This window comes from Bubalus kerabau, chromosome X (assembly GCF_029407905.1).
Source record: "Bubalus kerabau isolate K-KA32 ecotype Philippines breed swamp buffalo chromosome X, PCC_UOA_SB_1v2, whole genome shotgun sequence".
Taxonomy (NCBI): Eukaryota; Metazoa; Chordata; class Mammalia; order Artiodactyla; family Bovidae; genus Bubalus; species Bubalus kerabau.
The window spans coordinates 102,865,789-102,885,463 of NC_073647.1; the positions used below are offsets into that span (position 1 = coordinate 102,865,789).

At 44.6% G+C, this 19,675-nt stretch overlaps 1 protein-coding gene across 3 annotated transcripts; it reads left to right on the forward strand.

The window, feature by feature from the left end:
• Positions 1–1,288: 1,288 nt before the first annotated feature.
• Positions 1,289–11,437, forward strand: LOC129638886 (protein SSX1-like). Of its 3 annotated transcripts, XM_055563606.1 has the most exons (9): positions 1,398–1,419; positions 1,638–1,765; positions 5,071–5,192; positions 5,642–5,756; positions 6,109–6,204; positions 7,672–7,721; positions 9,407–9,545; positions 10,424–10,801; positions 11,261–11,437. In XM_055563606.1, exons 3-8 carry the CDS (start codon positions 5,127–5,129, stop codon positions 10,795–10,797), a joined length of 840 nt encoding a protein of 279 aa, XP_055419581.1. In that variant the 5' UTR covers positions 1,398–1,419; positions 1,638–1,765; positions 5,071–5,126; the 3' UTR covers positions 10,798–10,801; positions 11,261–11,437. The 3 variants fall into 3 exon arrangements, with proteins under 3 accessions (XP_055419580.1, XP_055419582.1, XP_055419581.1); XM_055563605.1 differs by having other exon boundaries at positions 1,289–1,765; XM_055563607.1 differs by lacking the exon at positions 6,109–6,204 and having other exon boundaries at positions 1,291–1,765.
• The last annotated feature ends 8,238 nt before the right edge of the window (positions 11,438–19,675 follow it).

A 19,675-nucleotide genomic window follows, 5' to 3' on the forward strand; every position in this document is an offset into this window, starting at 1 on the left:
AGTTGACTCTCTGGAAAAGATCCTGATGCTGGGAAAGATTGAAGACAGGAGGAGAAGGGGAAGACAGAGGATGAGATGGTTGGATGGCGTCACAGACTCAAACATTAGTTTGAGCGCACTCAGGGAGATGGTGAGGGACAGGGAAGCCTGGCTCGCTGCAGTCCATGGGGTCACAAAGAGTCGGACACTGTTGATTGAGGGACTGAACAACAGAACAGTAAGTAAAAGCACAGGCTTTGGGCTCAATTCAACTTGGGGTGAACTCCAGCCCTGCTACCTACTGATTATGTAACCAAGTTGCTTAACTCTCTGCATCTCAGTCTTAGCATCTGCACAAAAGGAATGATAACAGTAATCAACTCAAGGGGATGAAAATTAAATGGGATGATGCACATAAATGGCTTTGTGCTTAGCACATGGGTTACTGCCCTGTTCTCCTTGCCCTAAGAAGGAGGAGGCACTTAGATCAGAGATGTAATGGAAAGCCCAAGGGGTATTGGTGACCTATTCGGGGTGGGGGGGTGTAGAAAAGACTTTCTAGAAAAAGTGACTTCTGAGCCCCCTGAGGGACACAGCAAGCCCTACTTACATGGATATTCTTTTTAATACTACTGTTGCAAATATTAGTATTGGGTAAAGCATGTTTCTGGTTATTGGATCTTCCAGAAAAGCACATATTTAAAAGTTTTTTTGTTTTTTTTTTGGACTGGTGACTCGTTTAATATATGATATTATACATGTTTCAATGCCATTCTCCCAAATCATCCCACCCTCTCCCTCTCCCACAGAGTCCAAAAGACTGTTCTATACATCAGTGTCTCTTTTGCTGTCTCGTATACAGGGTTATTGTTACCATCTTTCTAAATTCCATATATATGCGTTAGTATACTGTATTGGTGTTTTTCTTTCTGGCTTACTTCACTCTGTATAATAGGCTCCAGTTTCATCCACCTCATTAGAACTGATGCAAATGTATTCTTTTTAATGGCTGAGTAATACGCCATTGTATATATGTACCATAGCTTTCCTAAGTGTTTTTTTTTTTTTTTTAAGTTTAAAATTCTTGAGTTATTAGAAAGGCCATATGATGTCCTAAGAAAGACCCCATATCTGAGGAAGTTGGAGACTGATGGGAAGGATTTGAGATGGCAGCCTGCCTCGGATATACCATTTGAAAATGAAAGTGTTAGTCGTTCAGTCGTGTCTGACTCTTTGCGACCCCATGGTCAGTCCATGGGATTCTCCAGGCAAGAATACTGGAGTGGGTTGCCATTCCCTTCTGCAGGGGAGCTTCCCGACCCAGGGATCAAACCCAGGTCTCCTGCGTTGCAGCCAGATTCTTTACCATATGAGCTACCAGAGAAGCTAGATGTACCATTTATTAAAACCAAACAAACACACAGCAGAGGGTAGAAAGAGGTAAGCTGAATGGAAAGGTAACATCTGAGCATGCGTGCTAATGGACCTACGTAACTGGGCGTGGCCAGTTTTGGCGGGAGGCAATCCTGCTTGAAGCAGGAAACTTCAAGTTTCCACCCACTTTGAAAAGGCACTCCTGTCCCCGGAGAGTGAACCGTTAGGTGACCCCATTCCTGCCTCTCTTGCCCCGCCTACTCTCCTGATCTCCGATTGGCCAGATCAAGTTGGCTAGCTGTTCTGATTGGTTGATTGTCCTTGGTCGGTTGAACTGTGGGATTTCGTCCCGACATCTCGTGGGATTTCGTCCTGACGTCCAGCGGCACTTCGGCACCGCTTCACGTCTGAGGTAAGCTCTCTTTGAGGGTCTCTCTAGACAGGTTAAGGGGAGCAAGTAAAAAAACTGGGACCTACTGTTGTTGATAATTCAAGCAACTGAATATTTTCTGGACCTCCTAACATCCTCAGACGGAGAAGGGAATGGCACCCCACTCCAGTACTCTTGCCTGGAAAATCCCATGGACGGAGGAGCCTGGTAGGCCGCGGACCATGGGGTCGCGAAGAGTCAGACATGACTGGGCGACTTCACTTTAACTTTTCACTTTCATACATTGGAGAAGGAAATGGCAACTCACTTCAGTGTTCTTGCCTTGAGAATCCCAGGGACGGGGGAGCCTCGTGGGCTACCGCCTCTGGGGTCACACAGAGTCAGACACGACTGAAGCGACTTAGCAGCAGCAGCAGCAGCAGCTGGTATAAAGAATCAATGTTCTTGGCCTCAGACTCTCCCTTCCCTGAGAGAAACTCCCAAAGCTCTCCCCTCCTGAGAGAAACTCCCAATGCCGTCTTCTCAGCCTGAGTGATGGGTGATCCTATAGTGTCAGAGGTGCTAGCTCTCTTCGCTTTAATAATTTTCAAAAAGATAGTAATAGCCTTTTTAAAATCAAGATAAATTGATTTACAATACATTAATTTCACACATACAACAAATTGATTCCATGTATTTATAGATTAAGTGAGTGAAGTCGCTCAGTCGTGTCCGACTCTCTGCGACCCCATGGACTGTAGCCCACCAGGCTTTTCTGTCCATGGGATTCTCCAGGCACGAATCCTGGAGTGGGTTGCCATTTCCTTCTCCAGGGGTTCTTCCCGACCCAGGGATCGAACGCGGGTCTCCTGTATTGCAGGCAGACACTTTAACCTCTGAGCCACCAGGGAAGCCCATTTATAGACTATACTTCCTTTAATGTTATTACAAAATAATGACTATGTTTTTTGTATTGTACAATATGTCCTTATTGCTTATTTATTTTATACATAGCAGTTTGTATCTCTTAATCTCCTATCCCTATCTTTCCCCTCCTGTCTTCTCTCCTCACTGATAAGCACTAATTTGTTCTGTTTATCTGTGAATCTGTTTTTTTTTGTTGTTATGCTCATTTCTTTGTTGTTTTCTTTAAGATTCTGTGAATAAGTGATAACATATGGTATGTGTCTTCTTCTGTCTGATTTATTTCACTAACATAATACACTCCAAGCCCATTCATGTTGCAAATGACAAGATTTTATTCTTTTTATGACTGAGTAGTATTCCCTTGTGTGTCACTCACACACATGCACATATATATATATACCACAGCTTCATCCATTATCTGTTTATAGATACTTAAGTTGCTGTTTCTATCTTGGCTAGTATAAATAATGGTGCCATGCATATTAGGCTGTGTGTATCTTTTCAAATTAATGCTTTTGTTTTGTTTTGGATATATACCCAGGAATGGAATTTCTGGGTCTATTGTCGTTCTGTTTTTACTTTTTTGATGTACCTTCACACTGTTTTCCACAGTGACTATACCAATTTACATTCCCACCAACAGAATACAAAAGGACCCTTTTTTCCACATCCTCCCCCAATGTTTATGGTTTGTGGTCTTTTTGATGATAGCCATTCTGGGAGGTGTGAGGTGATATCTCATAGTGTTGGGTTTTTTAAATATTTATTTATTTGGCTGCACTGGATCTTAGTTGTGGTACCTGGGATCTTCAGTCTTCATTGCTACATGCAGAATCTTTCGTTAAGGCATGCAAAATCTTTTTAGTTGCCGTATGTGTACTCTTAGTTGTGGCATGTGAACTCTTAACTGAGGCACGTGAACTCTTAGTTGCAGCATGTGGGATCTAGTTCCCTGACTAGGAACTGAACCCAGGCCCCCTGCATTGGGCGCATGGAGTCTTAGCTGCTGGACCACCAGGGAAGTCCCTCTCATTGTGGTTTTGATTTGCATTTCTATGATGATTAGCAATATTGGGCATCTTTTCATTGACTTGGCTGTTTGCATGTCTTCTTCAGAAAAATGCCTTTTCAGTTATTCTGCCCATTTTTAAATCGGGTTGTTTGGATTTTTAATATTTTTATAAGCTATTTGTATAATTTAGAAATTAACCCTTTATCACTCATATCATTTGCAAATATTTCTCTCTTTCAGTAGGTTGTCTTTTTGTTTTGTCAGTGGTTTCCTTTGCTGTGCAAAAGCTTTTAAGTTTAATGAGGTACCATTTTTTGTTTTTGTTTAGTTTGCTGTAAGAGACAGGTCCAAAACACATTGCTACAATATATGTCAAAGAGTGTTCTGTCTGTGTTTTCTTCTAGGAGTTTTATGGTCTTATATTTAGGTCTTTAATCCATTTTGAGTTTATTTTTTATATGGTGTAAGAAAATGTTCTAATTTCATTATTTACATGCAGCTGTCCAATATTCCTAGCACCACTTATTGAAGGGAATTGTCTTTTCTCCCTTGTATATTTTTGTCTCCTTTGTCACAGGTTAATTGACCATATGTGCATGGGTTTGTTTCTGGACTTTATAATCTGTTCCATCTATCTATGTGTCTGGTTTTGTGCCAGTACCATATTGTTTGGATTACTGTAGCTTTGTAGTATAGTCTGAAGACACCTTCAGCTACTAGTTTGTGAGTGTGATACCCCCAGCTCTGTTCTTGTTTCTCAAGATTATTTTGGCTCTTTGGGGTCTTTTGGGTTTCCACAGAAAATTTAAAATTATTCTAGTTCTGTGAAAAATGCTGTCTCTAGGTAATCTCTTATGATCCTTTATATTTATGTGGTGTTGGTTGTAACTTCTCCTTCATTTCTGATTTTATTGATTTGGGCCTAGTAATACACTTTAAATTCACTCATATTAGTGATCTTCATTTCTTTTCAACCGAGCAAAATCCCACATCCCTCTGCCTGAAAACTGAAACCTTTCAATCAGAGACACCATATGACCTCTGGGACTTACCTCCCCTCCCCTCCTTTGCCTCAAAACAGCCCCCCTCAATAATACTATGCATTCACTTCACTACTTCCCCAACAAGTGTCTGATATCTTTCCTTCAAAATAAGCCAAACCAGGCAAGCTACTAACAACAGTAACCAACCTCCCTCAAAGACTCAATGCTACTTTGATCATGACAGAAAACATGTCATCCCTAATCACTACTTCTCTCAGAGATCTCCAGCTTCCTGTTCTCATCTGATTTCCCCACCCTCATGTCCTTGCTCAAGGACAGATAAGCCAAGGATGGAGAAAAGTAGAACCTTAATTACAGGTGACTAACTGAATGTGGACTTCCTTCAACACTTTATCCCCCGACAGAACCTTTGGCCTTGTGACTGGAGAGACCCAGGCTGTGTTCCTTCTAGATAAGCGCCATGAACAGAGGCAGCTTCTGGGAAAACCCCAGGGAAGATAGGAAGAAATTAGAGAAGAAATCCAAGGTGAGTTGATCTGGAGAGGGCAGAGGAGTGGCCCAGGGGACATTGTATGGTGACTAGATTTCTGGGCATTGGGGGTTGGGGGAGGGTCAGAGGCACTGGGGACAAGGAGCAGCATGTCAAGGGGAGATCCAGAGCTTCTGGCCCTCATTCTGTCCTTGCCGGGTATCCTTGGGTAAAAGATCTGTGATCTTGCACTGGATTGGATGGTTCTCAGTCTATTCTGGAAGGTGAGAGAAGAGCATGCCACCAGCATTAAGCACCTACTACATGCCAGACGAGAGCCTAGGCAATGTTACCCATATTCTCTGTTAGCCATGACTAGAGAGGGTTTATTAGCTCTACTTTATAGATCTAACATGGAGGCCCTGCAGCCAAGGAAGAGTTCCTGGCTGAAAGTCAGACATGTTTAGCTGAATCATTGCTGGAATTTATTTTTCTTTCTTCTTTAGGCTTTCAAGACTATTTCCCAATACTTCTCTAAGAAAGAGTGGGCACGTCTGGGATACTCGGAGAAAATCACCTATGTGAATATGAAGAGAAACTATGAAACCATGACTAGACTAGGTAATAGGAAGTTCTGGGTTCAGACAAGGCTGGGAATAAATGACGATTCCTCTTTACAAGCCATGGTTTATTCTTCTTAGGCTATGCCAAGTGTCCCACATTTGTCCTTTTCTGTGCGAAGAAATCCCAGGGCAGTCTTCAACCCTTCTGCTCTTTTAAATCCTGTGCAGGGCTGTGGGCTGAGAGTGGCCACAGAGATGCTCAGACCTGGATTCTATGCATTTCTCTCCCACTGGCTGTGGTTCAGATTCCCCCTGCCCAGCTGATGAGCTTTACTGTTGGTGCTGTGTCCCAGCATTTCCCCCTCCTCTCAGGTTGTTTTTTAAGAAACAAATATTTTGCATCATTCTAGGTCTCAAGTGTACCCCACCGGCTTTCATGTGTCCTAAAAATGGAGCCACAAAATCCAAGCATTGTGATTCTAAAACTGAGAACCCCAGGAAAAAGGGTAAGTGACAGGAAATGAGTCTCCTGAAGCCCATTTATGCTGGGTTCCAGATGGGGAAAGATTCTCAGGACTTTGTTCCCTCAAAAGCATCATGGTTAAGTGAAAAAAAAATTGAATGCGGAGGGTTAAGCACAGTCAGAGGCCATTCATATATAATCCTAAAACATGCAAAACGAGAATATATATATTTTTATGGATAGAAAGTATTTGGTAAATGTATAAAAACGTGAATGAGAATAAAACCCATCAAACTCTGGAGTGAAGAAGCGGAAAAGGAAGGAGGGTAGGGATCAGTGAGGGCCACACAGATGGCTTCAGCTGTGACTTGTTCATAGTGTTTTGTTATATTTTGAATAAAGAGCTCAGAGCGATCTGAAGTAGTTGTGAGATAATGTTGAAATCCAACTAGACCCAATGGTAGATGCACGTTTCAAATATTATTGTCCATCATTTTATGCATGTTTGAAACATTTCTTTTTTAAAGGAGTTAGTTCTTGCTAAGCACCATTATGAATCACAGGATGATTAAGAAAAATTTAAAGTGTAAATCCACCCAAAACTTGCAAAATAATAGTGCATAGGTATTGGATAACTATCTTAAGAAAGTGATTAACGTATTATGTAATGACATATGGCTGTTTGCTTGTGTTTTATCAAAACCAAATAGTTGTCTCACTCCTAATCGAACCTGGTTCTGTGTGTTGAGTTTGGAAGAGAGTTTAAGAGAGTAATCTTCCACACATTGACCTTTCCTACTGGTCAATGAGCAGAGGCAATGTAAGGTTTAAAAAGTGACAGATTCTACAAATCTGAGCAGTGTATGTACTCACTTAAAAAGGGAATGGGATGTGTTCATTTGCTCTTTTGCTCTGACAGCACAGTTGTGAGAAGACAGGGTGAGAATGTTCAAAATGTCTCCAGTAGCCCTTTGACTCTCTAGTTTAACAGGCCAGATTCCACAAGCTCCCAAAATTACTGTAAGAGGGCTAAAAAGCCAGTGCTTGAGTATCTACAAGGTTTTTGATATTAAAGAGGTATCTTTATACTGGAAACATTCCATAACCACTGGAGTAAATCATCCATGGTTCATTTCACACTTAACAGTTTCATTAAGGTGTAATTGACATACTGTGAAATTCACCATTTTAAGTATAGAGTGATTTTTGGCTAAAGACCAATCAATTTACTTCTTTGGGGAAAAACATAAGAAATACATAATAGGATAGGATAAGGCAGTGATGGGGTTTAGTTTGCCTTTTATAAACCATAGAAGAAAAATTCTGAATTGATGCTGCAAATAAATACCAAAATCATTGTTATTCAGAGGCTGGTCTCAGAGTAACTCTTTGATAATAAGTGGACTCGTCACCCTCTGCTGCAGAAATCCCTGATACTACAGGAGTCTCTGCAGTTTGAGAATATTTACCAACAACAAAAACAAATTTCTGACTTGTCACCTCCTTTTAGATGAACCTCCTCAAGGGACTTCCAACATGCAAGGGAGAAAACTCCAGAAGGTGAGTGCCTCCCAAATCCAAAGGACCAGAGACTGTTTATCTCTCTGTAGATGTGACTGTTGGGATAAAAGTGGGAAAATAGCCTGGCCCTCACTTCCTCCCTTTCCTGATCTCTTTATCACAATTCCTGATGTAGTACCAAGAGCTAAATAATAATTAACAAGAATTGTGATAGCTGTTCTTTTGATTTCATAGTGATGACAGATACTATTTTAGGCAATTCACATGGATTAGTGTATTTAGCCCTTAAAACCTCTATGATGTTACTGCCATTATTATCCCCAAATAATAATGAAGTTATTATTAGTATTATTAAATACTACTACTCATAATAATGCAGATACTGTCGTACAGCGATGTTAAATAATCTGCTTGAGACCACAATGGCTGTTCTCTTCTCCAGAGGATCTTACTGACCCAGGGATCAAACCTGGATCTCTTGCATTGCAGGAAGATTCTTCACATCTGAGCCACCAGGGAAGCCCAACAGTGGCAGTGGTAGTAGTCTAATCCAAAGCCCCAAGCCATTTCCAAACCTATAAGCTTTTCCACATGTTTCTGAAGCTCAGGCGTTTCCCCTAAACTTTGCAGATGCTGCTGACACTTCTGTTTAGACACCACTCTCACAACAGGGCCCCTTTCGTGTTGCTTGGGAATCACTTGAACTGTCAGCCTCTCTCTTCTGTGAGCTCCTTAGGGACCTTGTCTGCCCCTGAGGCATCTCTGAAGCCCCAGTTCCAGCCCAGGAAGACCCTTAGGGGTTTATTGAATGAGTTCTTCTGCAATTGCAGATTAAACTATAGTTTAGAGGGTAAAGGGATCTGGTGGTTGGGTTACCAGTAGCAGTGTGGACACGGTTGAAGAGAGAATTCAAAGAGGGATCATAAAAGTGTTTGTTTTTATTATTATCACATTTAAACAGCATTTATAGCCTTAGAAAGTTCTTTCACTTAGCTTGTTTTACAGTTATTGTTCACTGATGCATAAATAAGGGAGCTGATTATATAGTTATCGTTCACAGTTTTTTAAACAAGAGCTGAATGAAGGTTAGCTTTAAGATCGTTGGTCAGTGACACACCCTGACACAAGTAGAATTGGTACAGGAACCACCTCACCTAATTCCACATGAAATGTTCTTGCCGAGGTAGGACAGGATGCCACATCTGACACCACTTTCTTGGCTGTCTGCGTGAATTTATGTGAACCATTCTCTCTTCCCTTTCCCTATATTCATCTCTCCCACACCATTTGCCAGCAGCGTTTTGTCCCCTCTGCACATTGTTCCATTTGCTCTCCCCGCAGCTGTCAACTATCTTATCTTCAATCCCTTAGATTTTATAGAAGCCCCTCCTCATTTTCACAGACCTCATGGATCGTTAGAATGCTCTACTTTCCCAAATCTTCCGTGTACCACGCTCCTGCTCACTTGGAGATGTCTCTTGGTGAGGGTGTTCGGTGTGGAAAAAGCATGAAAACAAGTGTTCTAATCCTGGAAACGCCCTTCATTGAGACCATTCCATTTCCCTCTAACTTCCTAGATTCTTCGTAATTTAGGTACAGGTAATATAATGATCCCCCAGACTTGTTGAGGACATTAATTAAAGTACTGCACAAGAAAACACTTTGTAAGCTCTAAAGCACTTGAGAAATGGATACTGATTGTCTGTGACTTTCATGTTAAAAAGGTGACGCCCAAGAAGCCTGTAAAGGGAAAAAAACGTTCGAAGATAGTACCAGGAACATCAGGCCCAGAGCAGGCTCAGAGACAGCTGGGCTCCCGGGCAAAAGCAAGTATCTCTGCTCAGCAGAGTAAGAAAACATCAGGTAAGAGAAACAACTTTTCTTACTTGTTTGGGAACAACTCCTCTGTCTTCCCTGGCCATGTTCAAGTGAATGGGTTAGCCATGGGAGATGGATCCTGGACAGGCCTAGGGCCAGGCTGGGCTGAGAGCTTGCTCAGCTCCAGCTGAAACATTTGAGCTGACTTCCAGGGTCCTCATTGCTGGGGCCTGGGTTTGATCCCTGATCAAGGAACTAAGATCCCACAAACCACTTGGCATGGCCAAATTTTTTTTAAAAAACGTGTAACTTACAGAATCACAGATCTGAGTTGTCATCCATATGAAAGCCACGTAACTGGGGGCAAGCCTTTCAAATTCTCTGAGCTCCAGATTCCTAGTCCATAAAATGGAAATAAAGAATCCAAGTTCACAGGCTGTTCAAAGGTGTTCAATTCAAGGGACTTGCCTGGCAGTCCAGTGGTTAAGACTGCACCTACTCTGCAGGGAGCATGGGTTCAATCCCTGGTGGGGGAACTCAGGTCATTCCATCTGTGATAACTTGGGAACACATCTTACTCAGAGTTTTATCCCCACCCTCAGCTCAGTGCCTGACACACGATATGCCCTTAATATATCTGCTGAGTGAAAGAAGGTCGGAATAAATGTGGTAAGTAATCTGAATTACTTACTGGGAATCTAAACCTGACGATGAAAGGAGCCAGAAGCTAAAACTCTAACTGCTGTTTGGTGTGTGTTGGTGTGGGTTTAACCTCTCAGCCTCTTTGAGCCAGAAAGTGTGCAAAACAGACCGTGTAGAAGTCCTGTGGACACCTGGGGAGGGAGGAGGCATCTCCTTATCTCACAAAACAGGACCCGACACTCCCTAACCCACCCAACCCCCATGTACCAACTCTTCTCCAGGATCCAAGAGAAAGAAGGTTTGGGCTAACAGACTGCGCAAAAGAAAACCGGTTGCCTATGAAGAAATCAGTGATTCTGAGGAAGAATCCAATGGAAACACGGTTGATGTTTGGGCCAACCGACTGCGAGAAAGAGAACCGGTTGCCCAAGAAGAGATCAGTGATCGTGAGGAAGAATCCAATGGAAACACGGTTAATGTTTGGGCCAACCGACTGCGAGAAAGAAAACCAGTGGTCTATGAAGAGATCAGGGAGCCCGAGGAAGAATCCAATGGAAACACGGTTAATGTTTGGGCCAACCGACTGCGAAAAAGAAAACCAGTGGCCTATGAAGAGATCATAGATCCCGAGGAAGAGGAAGATGAAGATGACTAACTCTGTAAGTAACCTTTCTCTCCATCCCCACATCCCCGCAAAAGGCACTGTTCTCTTATGTTAGTTGTATCCCGTCTTGTCACTTGTTCCTTTCTCCCAGTCCCTTGGGGGTGCAGCTCTGAGGCTAAATGAGAAGGATTCCCATGCTTTTTCTACTTCCTGCTCTGTATATCCAGAGATCTTCCCTCCCCAGGATGCTGTGGGCTCCCAAACCCCAGGTCAGCTTCTAGCATGTAGGCGACACGTTCCTCTAGCCGAAAACCTCACTGGACAGTTGACAGAGTCGCTGCAGCCTGAACACAAGGTTGGTCTTCAGGAGCAGTGAGAGGTGCACATAGACCACAAGGCAGGATGGAATGGGAGTGCACAGGGGCCATGCAGTTCAAAATGAGGAGCTGAATAGTAATTTATCAGTCAGTGGGAGCTCGTTGTCACTTATTTTCCTTCTCTTTCCTTGCCTCAGCCTCACGGATGTGACAAGTGCCCAAGATAAGAAGCAGAACTTGGTGGCTGTTCATGAACATGGCACGGCTATGAATTCCTAGCACATGAAATAAACAGTTCACAACAGTTAAACATGATTTTCCTTACTGTGTGCCAAGCATTATTAGTTATTAAAGTTGTGTTAATGAGCAAGACATATGCCTGCCGTGTGTTTCTGTCTGTGTATCCATGCCTCTAGGGCTTCCCAGGTGGTGCTAGTGGTAAAGAACCTGCCTGCCAATGCAGGAGGCAAGAGACACAGGTTTGATCCCTGGGTCAGGGCAATCCCCTGGAGGAGGGCATTGGCAACCCACTCCAGTATTCTTGCCTAGAAAATCTTAGGGACAGAGGAGTCTGGCAGGCTACAGTTCATAGGATCGCACAAAGTTGGACACGACTGAAGTGACTTAGCATGCACACACATCCATGCCGCTGCCTTAAAAATAAACAAATATTGTCAGATATTCTTTGTACAGAACAGCACTAACCTCCCCCTCTCCAGATGTAACTACTGAGGGCAGTTCTGTGTGTTTTATTGTGAACGTTTTTCTCTGTATTTACACACATCCACAGGGTACCAATATGAGCATCTCTCACCTGCTTTTCCTCATTAGCAGCATGTCCTGAACAAGTCTGTCTCACTCTGTTTCCTGTTCCGCACATGCTCCAAACCTCCATTATTCATTCACTCAGCGTCGGTCACTGACAATAAACATTTACAAGTTTTTCCCAGTTGTTTGCTCTTCCCACTCTTGTGCACACAGCCCTGTGCACCTGTATCAGTGTTTCTTTAGCACATGTTCCTAGAAATGGAATTGTTGTGTCAAAGTGTTCATTCATCCAACACCTAATGGGTCTGTACTGCGTACTGAGCGCCATTCTAGGTCGTGGAGAGACATCAGGGACAAGATAAACAACAGTCCCTGCCCACGTGGAGGTGCCAGTCTAGTGGGGGCTGTTGCTAGTTTTTATTTTGATGGATGTTGTACCTGCCCTGTACCGGAGTGGGATTCTGCAGGTGGTTGGACACCTTGGCTGTTGCTCTCTCTAAGATCTTCGGGGTCATGGGGCTGGGACAGTCCATTTGAAAGTGTGTGGGAGGAGACAGAGATGAAACCGTCAATTGGGGAACATGGAAGAATAGGGAAGAAGAGGTCCAGTGTAGGGCCCATCGTGAACAGGAAGGGAAGAGTTCACTTAGTCATGATTCAAGGGAGCAAAAGATGGAAAAGTCCACTGGACAGAGGCAGGAAATTGCCCATGTCAGGTCCAACGGCTTGGGAGCCAGGATGGGGGTCAAGTGTTAAGAATGGGACAGTCCTCCCCCAGATGGACCATGGCAGCCCACAGAGCTGGAACAGTCAGTTCTGGGGAAGGGAAGAGAAGAGTCTATTTTAGAGCAAATCATTGTGTGTGTTGGGGGACATTAAAGCTACCAACAGAAATCCAAGGTGACTTGCATGGGACATCAAACACCAGCCCCAGATGGCGGCAGTGTTGCACCATTTTGACCATCCACTGCCCATCGCCTTGGCCTCCTGGCTCTCATCCAGCCTTGGAAGGTCTCCACTCTCCTGCTGAAGCTGCCATCTCCCCTACCCCTGCCTTCATCCCACCTCTGGGCTCGTCCCCTCACCCCAACAGATTTGGATCAAAGATGGGAGAAACCATAAATCAGCAGAGGATGGGTTCCTGGACTCTGACTGGTCCCTGTAACTCCAGGTTGGAGCCATGGTTGCTGGGCCAGAATTGGGTCTACCCTCTCCTACAAACACTCTATGACAGCTTCAGGGTCACAGGATTGCTGTCCACACAGCAGCCCTGGGGCTAGGCCTGGGTCTGGTCTCCTAAAGACCTTGGGGGTGGGGGACCCTGCGTAAAAGGAGCTTGTCCTAGGAGACTGAGGATCTCTAGACCTGAGAGGTGGCGTAGACCATGACAGACAGGTGGGAAAGGAAGCATGGCTGGGGTATGGACAGATGTGGACACCCACATAAACCCTCTCTGACCAGCATGTTCTGAGAGACACTCTTCCTCACAGGGATGACCCTCCCAGCAGTGGCTGCATGGCGAGGGCCTCCCAGTTTACCTGAGTCCGCACCTACTCCTCCAAGAATAACAATGTCTTGTCGTTCAAGGTCATACCTTTGTGTGAGACAAGTCCCAGGCCCAGGAGTCTGCATCCCAGGCCAGGAACAATGTCTGCAAGAAGGAAAGAGGTGTGGTCCCTTGGGGTCTCCCCCTCTCAGCCCACCTTCCATAATACCCATAGGAAGTACAATTAACATTCATCTTATGCTTGCAAAGTGCCTGGGGTGATACTAAGCATCTTGTATGGATTTCCCCACTTACCTCCACAATCAACCTCTGTGCACAGACAGACACTATCATATAGCTAGAGAGAGGTAATGAGAGACAGAGACACCAACAGACCTGCAGCTTCATGCCAGAGTTCCTCCAGCTGGCACATGCAGGGAGAGCTGAGCGTGGAGCTCACTGTGACTTCAGAGACACTAAGGAAGATAGCTACAAATTTGGGGGGGTGGAGAGACTTGAATGAGCTCTGAGTTCTGCCTCAAATCTCGGGAAGAGGATGTGGACAAGGAACCCTAGAGACAGAGTATGCCCAGAGGGAGAGGCAGATCTGGTCCTATTGGGGGCAAGGAAGGACAGAGATACACAGGGTGGGTGGAAGTGGGTCTGGCAGGGAGGCAAGGGAGACCCAGGGCCAAGTGGGGGTTATCACAGCCTTGAGGGGTCAGGTGGTTAGGGGCAGAGGTCCCCTAGAACTGTCAGCACACCCTTCCTGATGCTGCAGGGAGACGTGGGTGCTGCCCAGGTCAGTGAGGTCACTCTACCTGTGCCTCAGGCCAACTTGCTAGCTTTTCTTTTGACAAATGCTGTACCCCAGCCCCCAGTCCTGGAGCAGGATTCTGCAGGTGGTTGGATACCTTGGCCTTTGCTGTAAGAAGAAATAAATTCTATTTTACCCCAGTTTCATTCTTCATTACTCAGATTTAATAATCTGCTAATGAACATCGTGTACCTTATTGTCCATGCAAATACAGAAGAGGACGTCCAAAAGAGATACAGAAAGATTTGATTTTCCTTTCTCCTGAAGAAGATTGGATGAACCAGCTGAATTTCCCAGCAGAGGAGACAGGTGCAGGGAAGGGTGGCTTGAAAGCACTCTGGGGTCATGACGAGCATTTTCCCTTAGGTTCCCTGGGTAGATACAGCTCCTTCCCTCCCTCCTTTTCCTCCTTCTCTTCCTCCTCCCCCCTCCTCCTCCTATGACAAATCCAGTTTTTGAGATGCAGGGAGACTATGGCTTTGCCTGATGCCAGAAGTCAGCCTGTATGTGGCCCCAGGTGTGCCCCGAATCAAGCCTGGGGTCCAATGTGGATGCATGTGCTCTCCTGATGAGCGTCCAAAATGACTTTCTTTCTTTCTTTCTGTTTTTACTTCCTGGCTTTCTTGTTTCTCTTTCAGTAATTTTTAGGATTCGTTATAAAGCAAAATTCTGGGAATTCCGTGGCAGTCCAGTGGTTAGGACTCTGTGCTTTCACTGCCAGGGTCCTGAGTTCAATCCCTGGTCAGGGAACTAAGATCCCACAAGTCACAGAGTAGGCAAAAACAATGAATCCTATTCCTAGTAAAGACTTGGGAAAATGCAAGGACGTGTGAAAGAGCAGTACATCCATCACAAGAAAACACTTCTGAGCTTTATTCACCAAGACCCACAGTAAAGAACACATTCTACAAGTGATTCTAAAGCAAATGCTTCACAGAACAATACTGACCCTTATATATGTGATATTCACCAATATTGTCTATTCTGTTTGTGATGTGCTATGTTATTTCATTCTAATTCATTTAAAATGCACAATTCTTTTCAGAATCCTTAAAATATTCTATTGGCCATGAATCACAACCTGCAGTTTGGAAAGTCCTTCTCCAGGGTCCCAGTGTGTGTCCAACAGGTGACTTGCTGCTTTGAGTCCTGCAGGGAAGGTTCAAGGAAACCTCATGATGCCCCTCTGAGCCAGGGTCCCCTGGAAGGTGTAACCTAGAGGCTTCCTGCTCCCAGGCTTGGCCCAGGCTTGACCTGGGTAGGGGTGGGCCATCCCAGATGTCTGGGGAAAACACTCTCATGTCTCTCTTTCACTCTCATGCTACTACCACACTCACAGCGCTTCTGGGATGTGTGGGTTTTTTACTCACACCAAAGAAATTCTCGGCGTCATCAGTTGGGTGTCCTACAGTTCCATTCAGTCTTGACACTAACAGGAGTTTGTGCAGACAAGTTAAGAGCTCAGTCCCACAAGACTGTCCCTTCCACCTCAGATGCCAGTTCATAGCCCCAGGTTGTCACCTGTACTTCTGACCAACCAGCTGTAAATCAGAGGTTCCCATGACCCCCTTCTCATATTCAGTCCTTTGCTATAATAGGTCACAGATCTCAGGGACGCACTTACCTACATTGACTGGTTTATTATATAATAAAAGAACATGATAAAGGATACAGATGAACAGCCAGATGTAGAGAAACCTGGGGTAAGTTCTGGAAGGATTCAGGGCACAACAGCTTGTGTCTCTGTGGCATTGGGGTGCCCACTCTCTCAGCATGGATGTGTTCACCCACACGGAAGCTCCTGGAACTCCACGCTAATGGGATTTTATGGAGGCTTCCTCATGTAGGCATGATCAAATATTAACTCCTTTTCCAGCCCTCTCCCTTCTCTGGAGGATGGGGGTTGGGGCTGAAAATTCCAAGCTTGTAATCATAACTTGGTCTTTCTGGTGACAAGGACCCTACTCAGAGTTGCCTCATTAGAACAAAAGATGCTGTTAGTGCTCTTACCACGTAGGAAATTACACTGGTTTTGGAGCTCTGTTCCAGGAACCAAGGGCAGAGGCCAATATACATTTTTTCTATTTCACAACAGGTGGAGAGACATGCCAGCTCAGGCTCTCTCCTTGGTGGAGAGAGATGCCAGCTCAGGGTAGATTGGGTTATAAACAAATGACAGACAACCAGAGTTTATTTCTCACTGATGCTGCACGCCCACTGCAGGTAGACTGGGGCTCTTCTGCACATTATCAACACACTCATGCCAGATCTCAAGGACACAGAGTAGCCCCATGGGTGGCCCAGCAGAGAGAAAAGAGAGTAACTAAGCATGAACCGGCTCGTCAAATGGCCAATGGCCAACTCTGACCCTCAAAGGGGTGAAAGTGTGCAGTCCTATGGAAGCATAGGATATTTGTGAACATTCTAAAGTCAACTACAAGGAGGGTATGACATCACAAAAGAGAGTATGGTGAGGGAGAACTGCCTAATCCAGTGGTTCTCAATGGGAGAGGGCAGGTGTGGATCTTGTCCCCCTAGGGGACACTCAACAATGTCTGGAAACATTTTTGGCTGTCATGACTTGATAGGGGGATAGGCTACTGGCATCTAGTGGATAGAGATCAAGGATGCTGCTAAACAACTTACAATGCAGAGAACAGTGCCCCCCCCAAGAAAAATAATCCAACCCCCTCTCAAATGTCAATGGTGCCAAGGTTGAAACCCCTAGCTAAAGGAATGTTGTTTAAATGGAGAGATTTCAGGCATTAGACAGAGGCCATCTCTCAGCGAGGGTAGGCAAATAGTACAATTTTTCTCACTCAATTTATCATCAGGCTCCTATTAAGCCTTGACTGTGTACAAAGCTCCATGAGAAAGGCTGACAAGGTGAGAGATGGGTTCCTGTCATCCTCTTAAGGGAGAAAGTTGATGATGAATGAGTCTTCTTGTTCCCACTGCTCTGAGGGCCACCTCAGCTTAATGTCAAGGGTATTCGTGTGTGGTTCTGTTTCTCAGCTTTCTTTTCTGTCCCAGGATCAATCTGCCAATCCCTGTGCCAGCACCATCCCATGTCAGAGACAATAGCTCCACAATAGGATTGACTGTTCAGAAGGCAAGTGCTTCCTCTTTGTACTTCTTTAGGTCCTTTGAACTCCTGGGTACATTTTAGAATCTACTGGTCAAGTTCCATGATTGGAAAAAAAAAAGGGGGTCCCTGTTGGGATTCTGACTGGAATTTCAGTTAATTCATAGATCAATTTGGGGGTTAATGACATCTTTATGTAGTTGAGCCTTCCTATCCGAGAACCTGAGCTTTGTCTCCATTTTTAAGGTCTTTCTTAAGTCTTCTATAAAGTTTTATAATTTATTGTATCCACATCTTGTCCATTTTTGTTAGCTTTATTTTCTATTATAGTCTCTCTCAAAAGAGCCTACATGGTTGGTAGGGGGCCTGAGACTCAGGGGAGTGGCCAGACCCTGCTATCCAGTTCACATCTGAAGGAACTGCTAAAGGGGACAGATTTACCCTTCCATTAGAGACAGAGGGCTTGGGGTGCACTGCTAGGGGCAGACACCTTTTGCATTGAAAATCAGCCAACCAACTACACTGTAGAAGAAATTATATGGGAACCATGGTAAACATATTTCTCCTTTCGATGAAACACTAGACTTTAGAAATCAGGAAGGTATTGGATGGGGGACAAAGGCAGAAAGGAGACTGGGAGACAATGAGAAAACTATACTGTCTTCATAATATTGCTGTGGATTGAGTCCAGTTCACTTTATTCTCTTGGTTTAGTAAATTGATTTATTCTCCTTTAGGGAGACACATGTTCTTGTAGGGACAGTTTTTCAATGCTTGGCATAGGATAATGTTGCTTTGAACAACGTTTCATGTGTTTTACAGTTTTATCTGCATGTGGTATTCACAAAATGCATGGATTGAGGTATCACCCATTCAGACTCTCCTTAAGTGGGTAGGACACCTGAGGATCCTGTTTGCTTTGGGGTGATTGGCCATGGAGCACACAGACTGGAAATGATCCCCTCTCTACAAATGTGTTTCTGTCTTTCATTATTACTGTGGAGGCTGAAGGTGCCTCAGGCTCTAATTTGCTTCCTTCTCAGAATTCCCCACACCTAACCTCAGGCCCTTCCCAGGTAGCAAGTAGGGAGTTCACCATTATTAGAAGTCAGTAGAGTGCTGTCTACCCATGTAAGGGTGTTGATGACCCAACTAGCCCTGTAGTTCTGGGGGCAGTTCTTGCTCTTTCTATGTATTTACCCTCCACCTGGGGTTTCTCTGGACATACTCTTCCTTTCTTAGTTGCTTCCACCTGCTCCTCTGGGCTTCTGGTTCTCTTCACCCTTGTAAACCTTATCTGCACTGCTTTCTTTTTTTAGAAATCCTTCACAATTCCTGGTTCCTGGATGGCACCCTTTTTTCTTTTCCAGGAATTAATGAAACCTTTCCATCATTTCAGTGGTGCAGTGGGGAGGTAGACAAGTTTGTTCAAACAGCCATCTTCAGACAGTCTTTAAGGGTGTTTTTTAAAGTTCCTAGAGAAAAAGTTGTTTTCATTTTATTATATTGTGTTCAGAGAATGTCCCTTGGATTCTACATTTTGCCAGGGGTGATGGCAGTGGAGGTAGACTGTATCAAGATTGTATCTGTGGCCTGTTGTGAGTATTATGGGCTTCCCAAGTGGCACTCGTGGTAAAGAACCTGCCTGCCAATGCAGGAGACATAAGAGACTCGGGTTCGATCCCTGAGTCGGGAAGATCCCCTGGAGGAGGGCATGGCAACCCACTCCAGTATTCTTGCCTGGAGAATCCCATGGACAGAGGAGCCTGGTGGGCTACAGTCCATGGGGTCACAAAGAGTCGGACATGACTGAAGCGACTTAGCACGCATGGATGCATGGGTATTATAAGAAAGTTGGGCAGATTTTTCACTTTCTTTAATAAGCAATTCTTAGAGTTTCACCTGATCGGCAAAAGTGATTGATACCAGTCAATCTGTGAGGTGTTGGAGCGGAGTGTACAGTTCAGTTCAGTCGCTCAGTCATGTCCGACTCTTTGTGACCCCATGGACTGCAGCACACCAGGCCTCCCTGCCCGTCACCAGCTCCCAGAACTTGCTCAAACTCATATCCGTTGAGTCAGTGATGCCATCCAACCATCTCATCCTCTGGCGTCCTCTTCTCTTCCTGCCTTCAATCTTTCCCAGCATCATGGTCTTTTCCAAGGAGTTAGTTCTTCGAATCAGGTGGCCAAAGTATTGGAGTTTCAGCTTCAGCATCAGTCCTTCCAATGAACATTTGGACTGATTTCCTTTAGCTTGATCTCCTTGCAGTCCAAGGGGCTCTCAGGAGTCTTCTCCAACACCACAGTTCAAAAGCATCAATTCTTCAGAGCTCAGCTTTGTTGATACTCCAACTCTTACATCCATACATGACTACTGAAAAAACCATAGCCTTGACTAGATGGACCTTTGTTGGCAAAGTAATGTCTCTGCTTTCTAATATGTTGTCTAGGTTG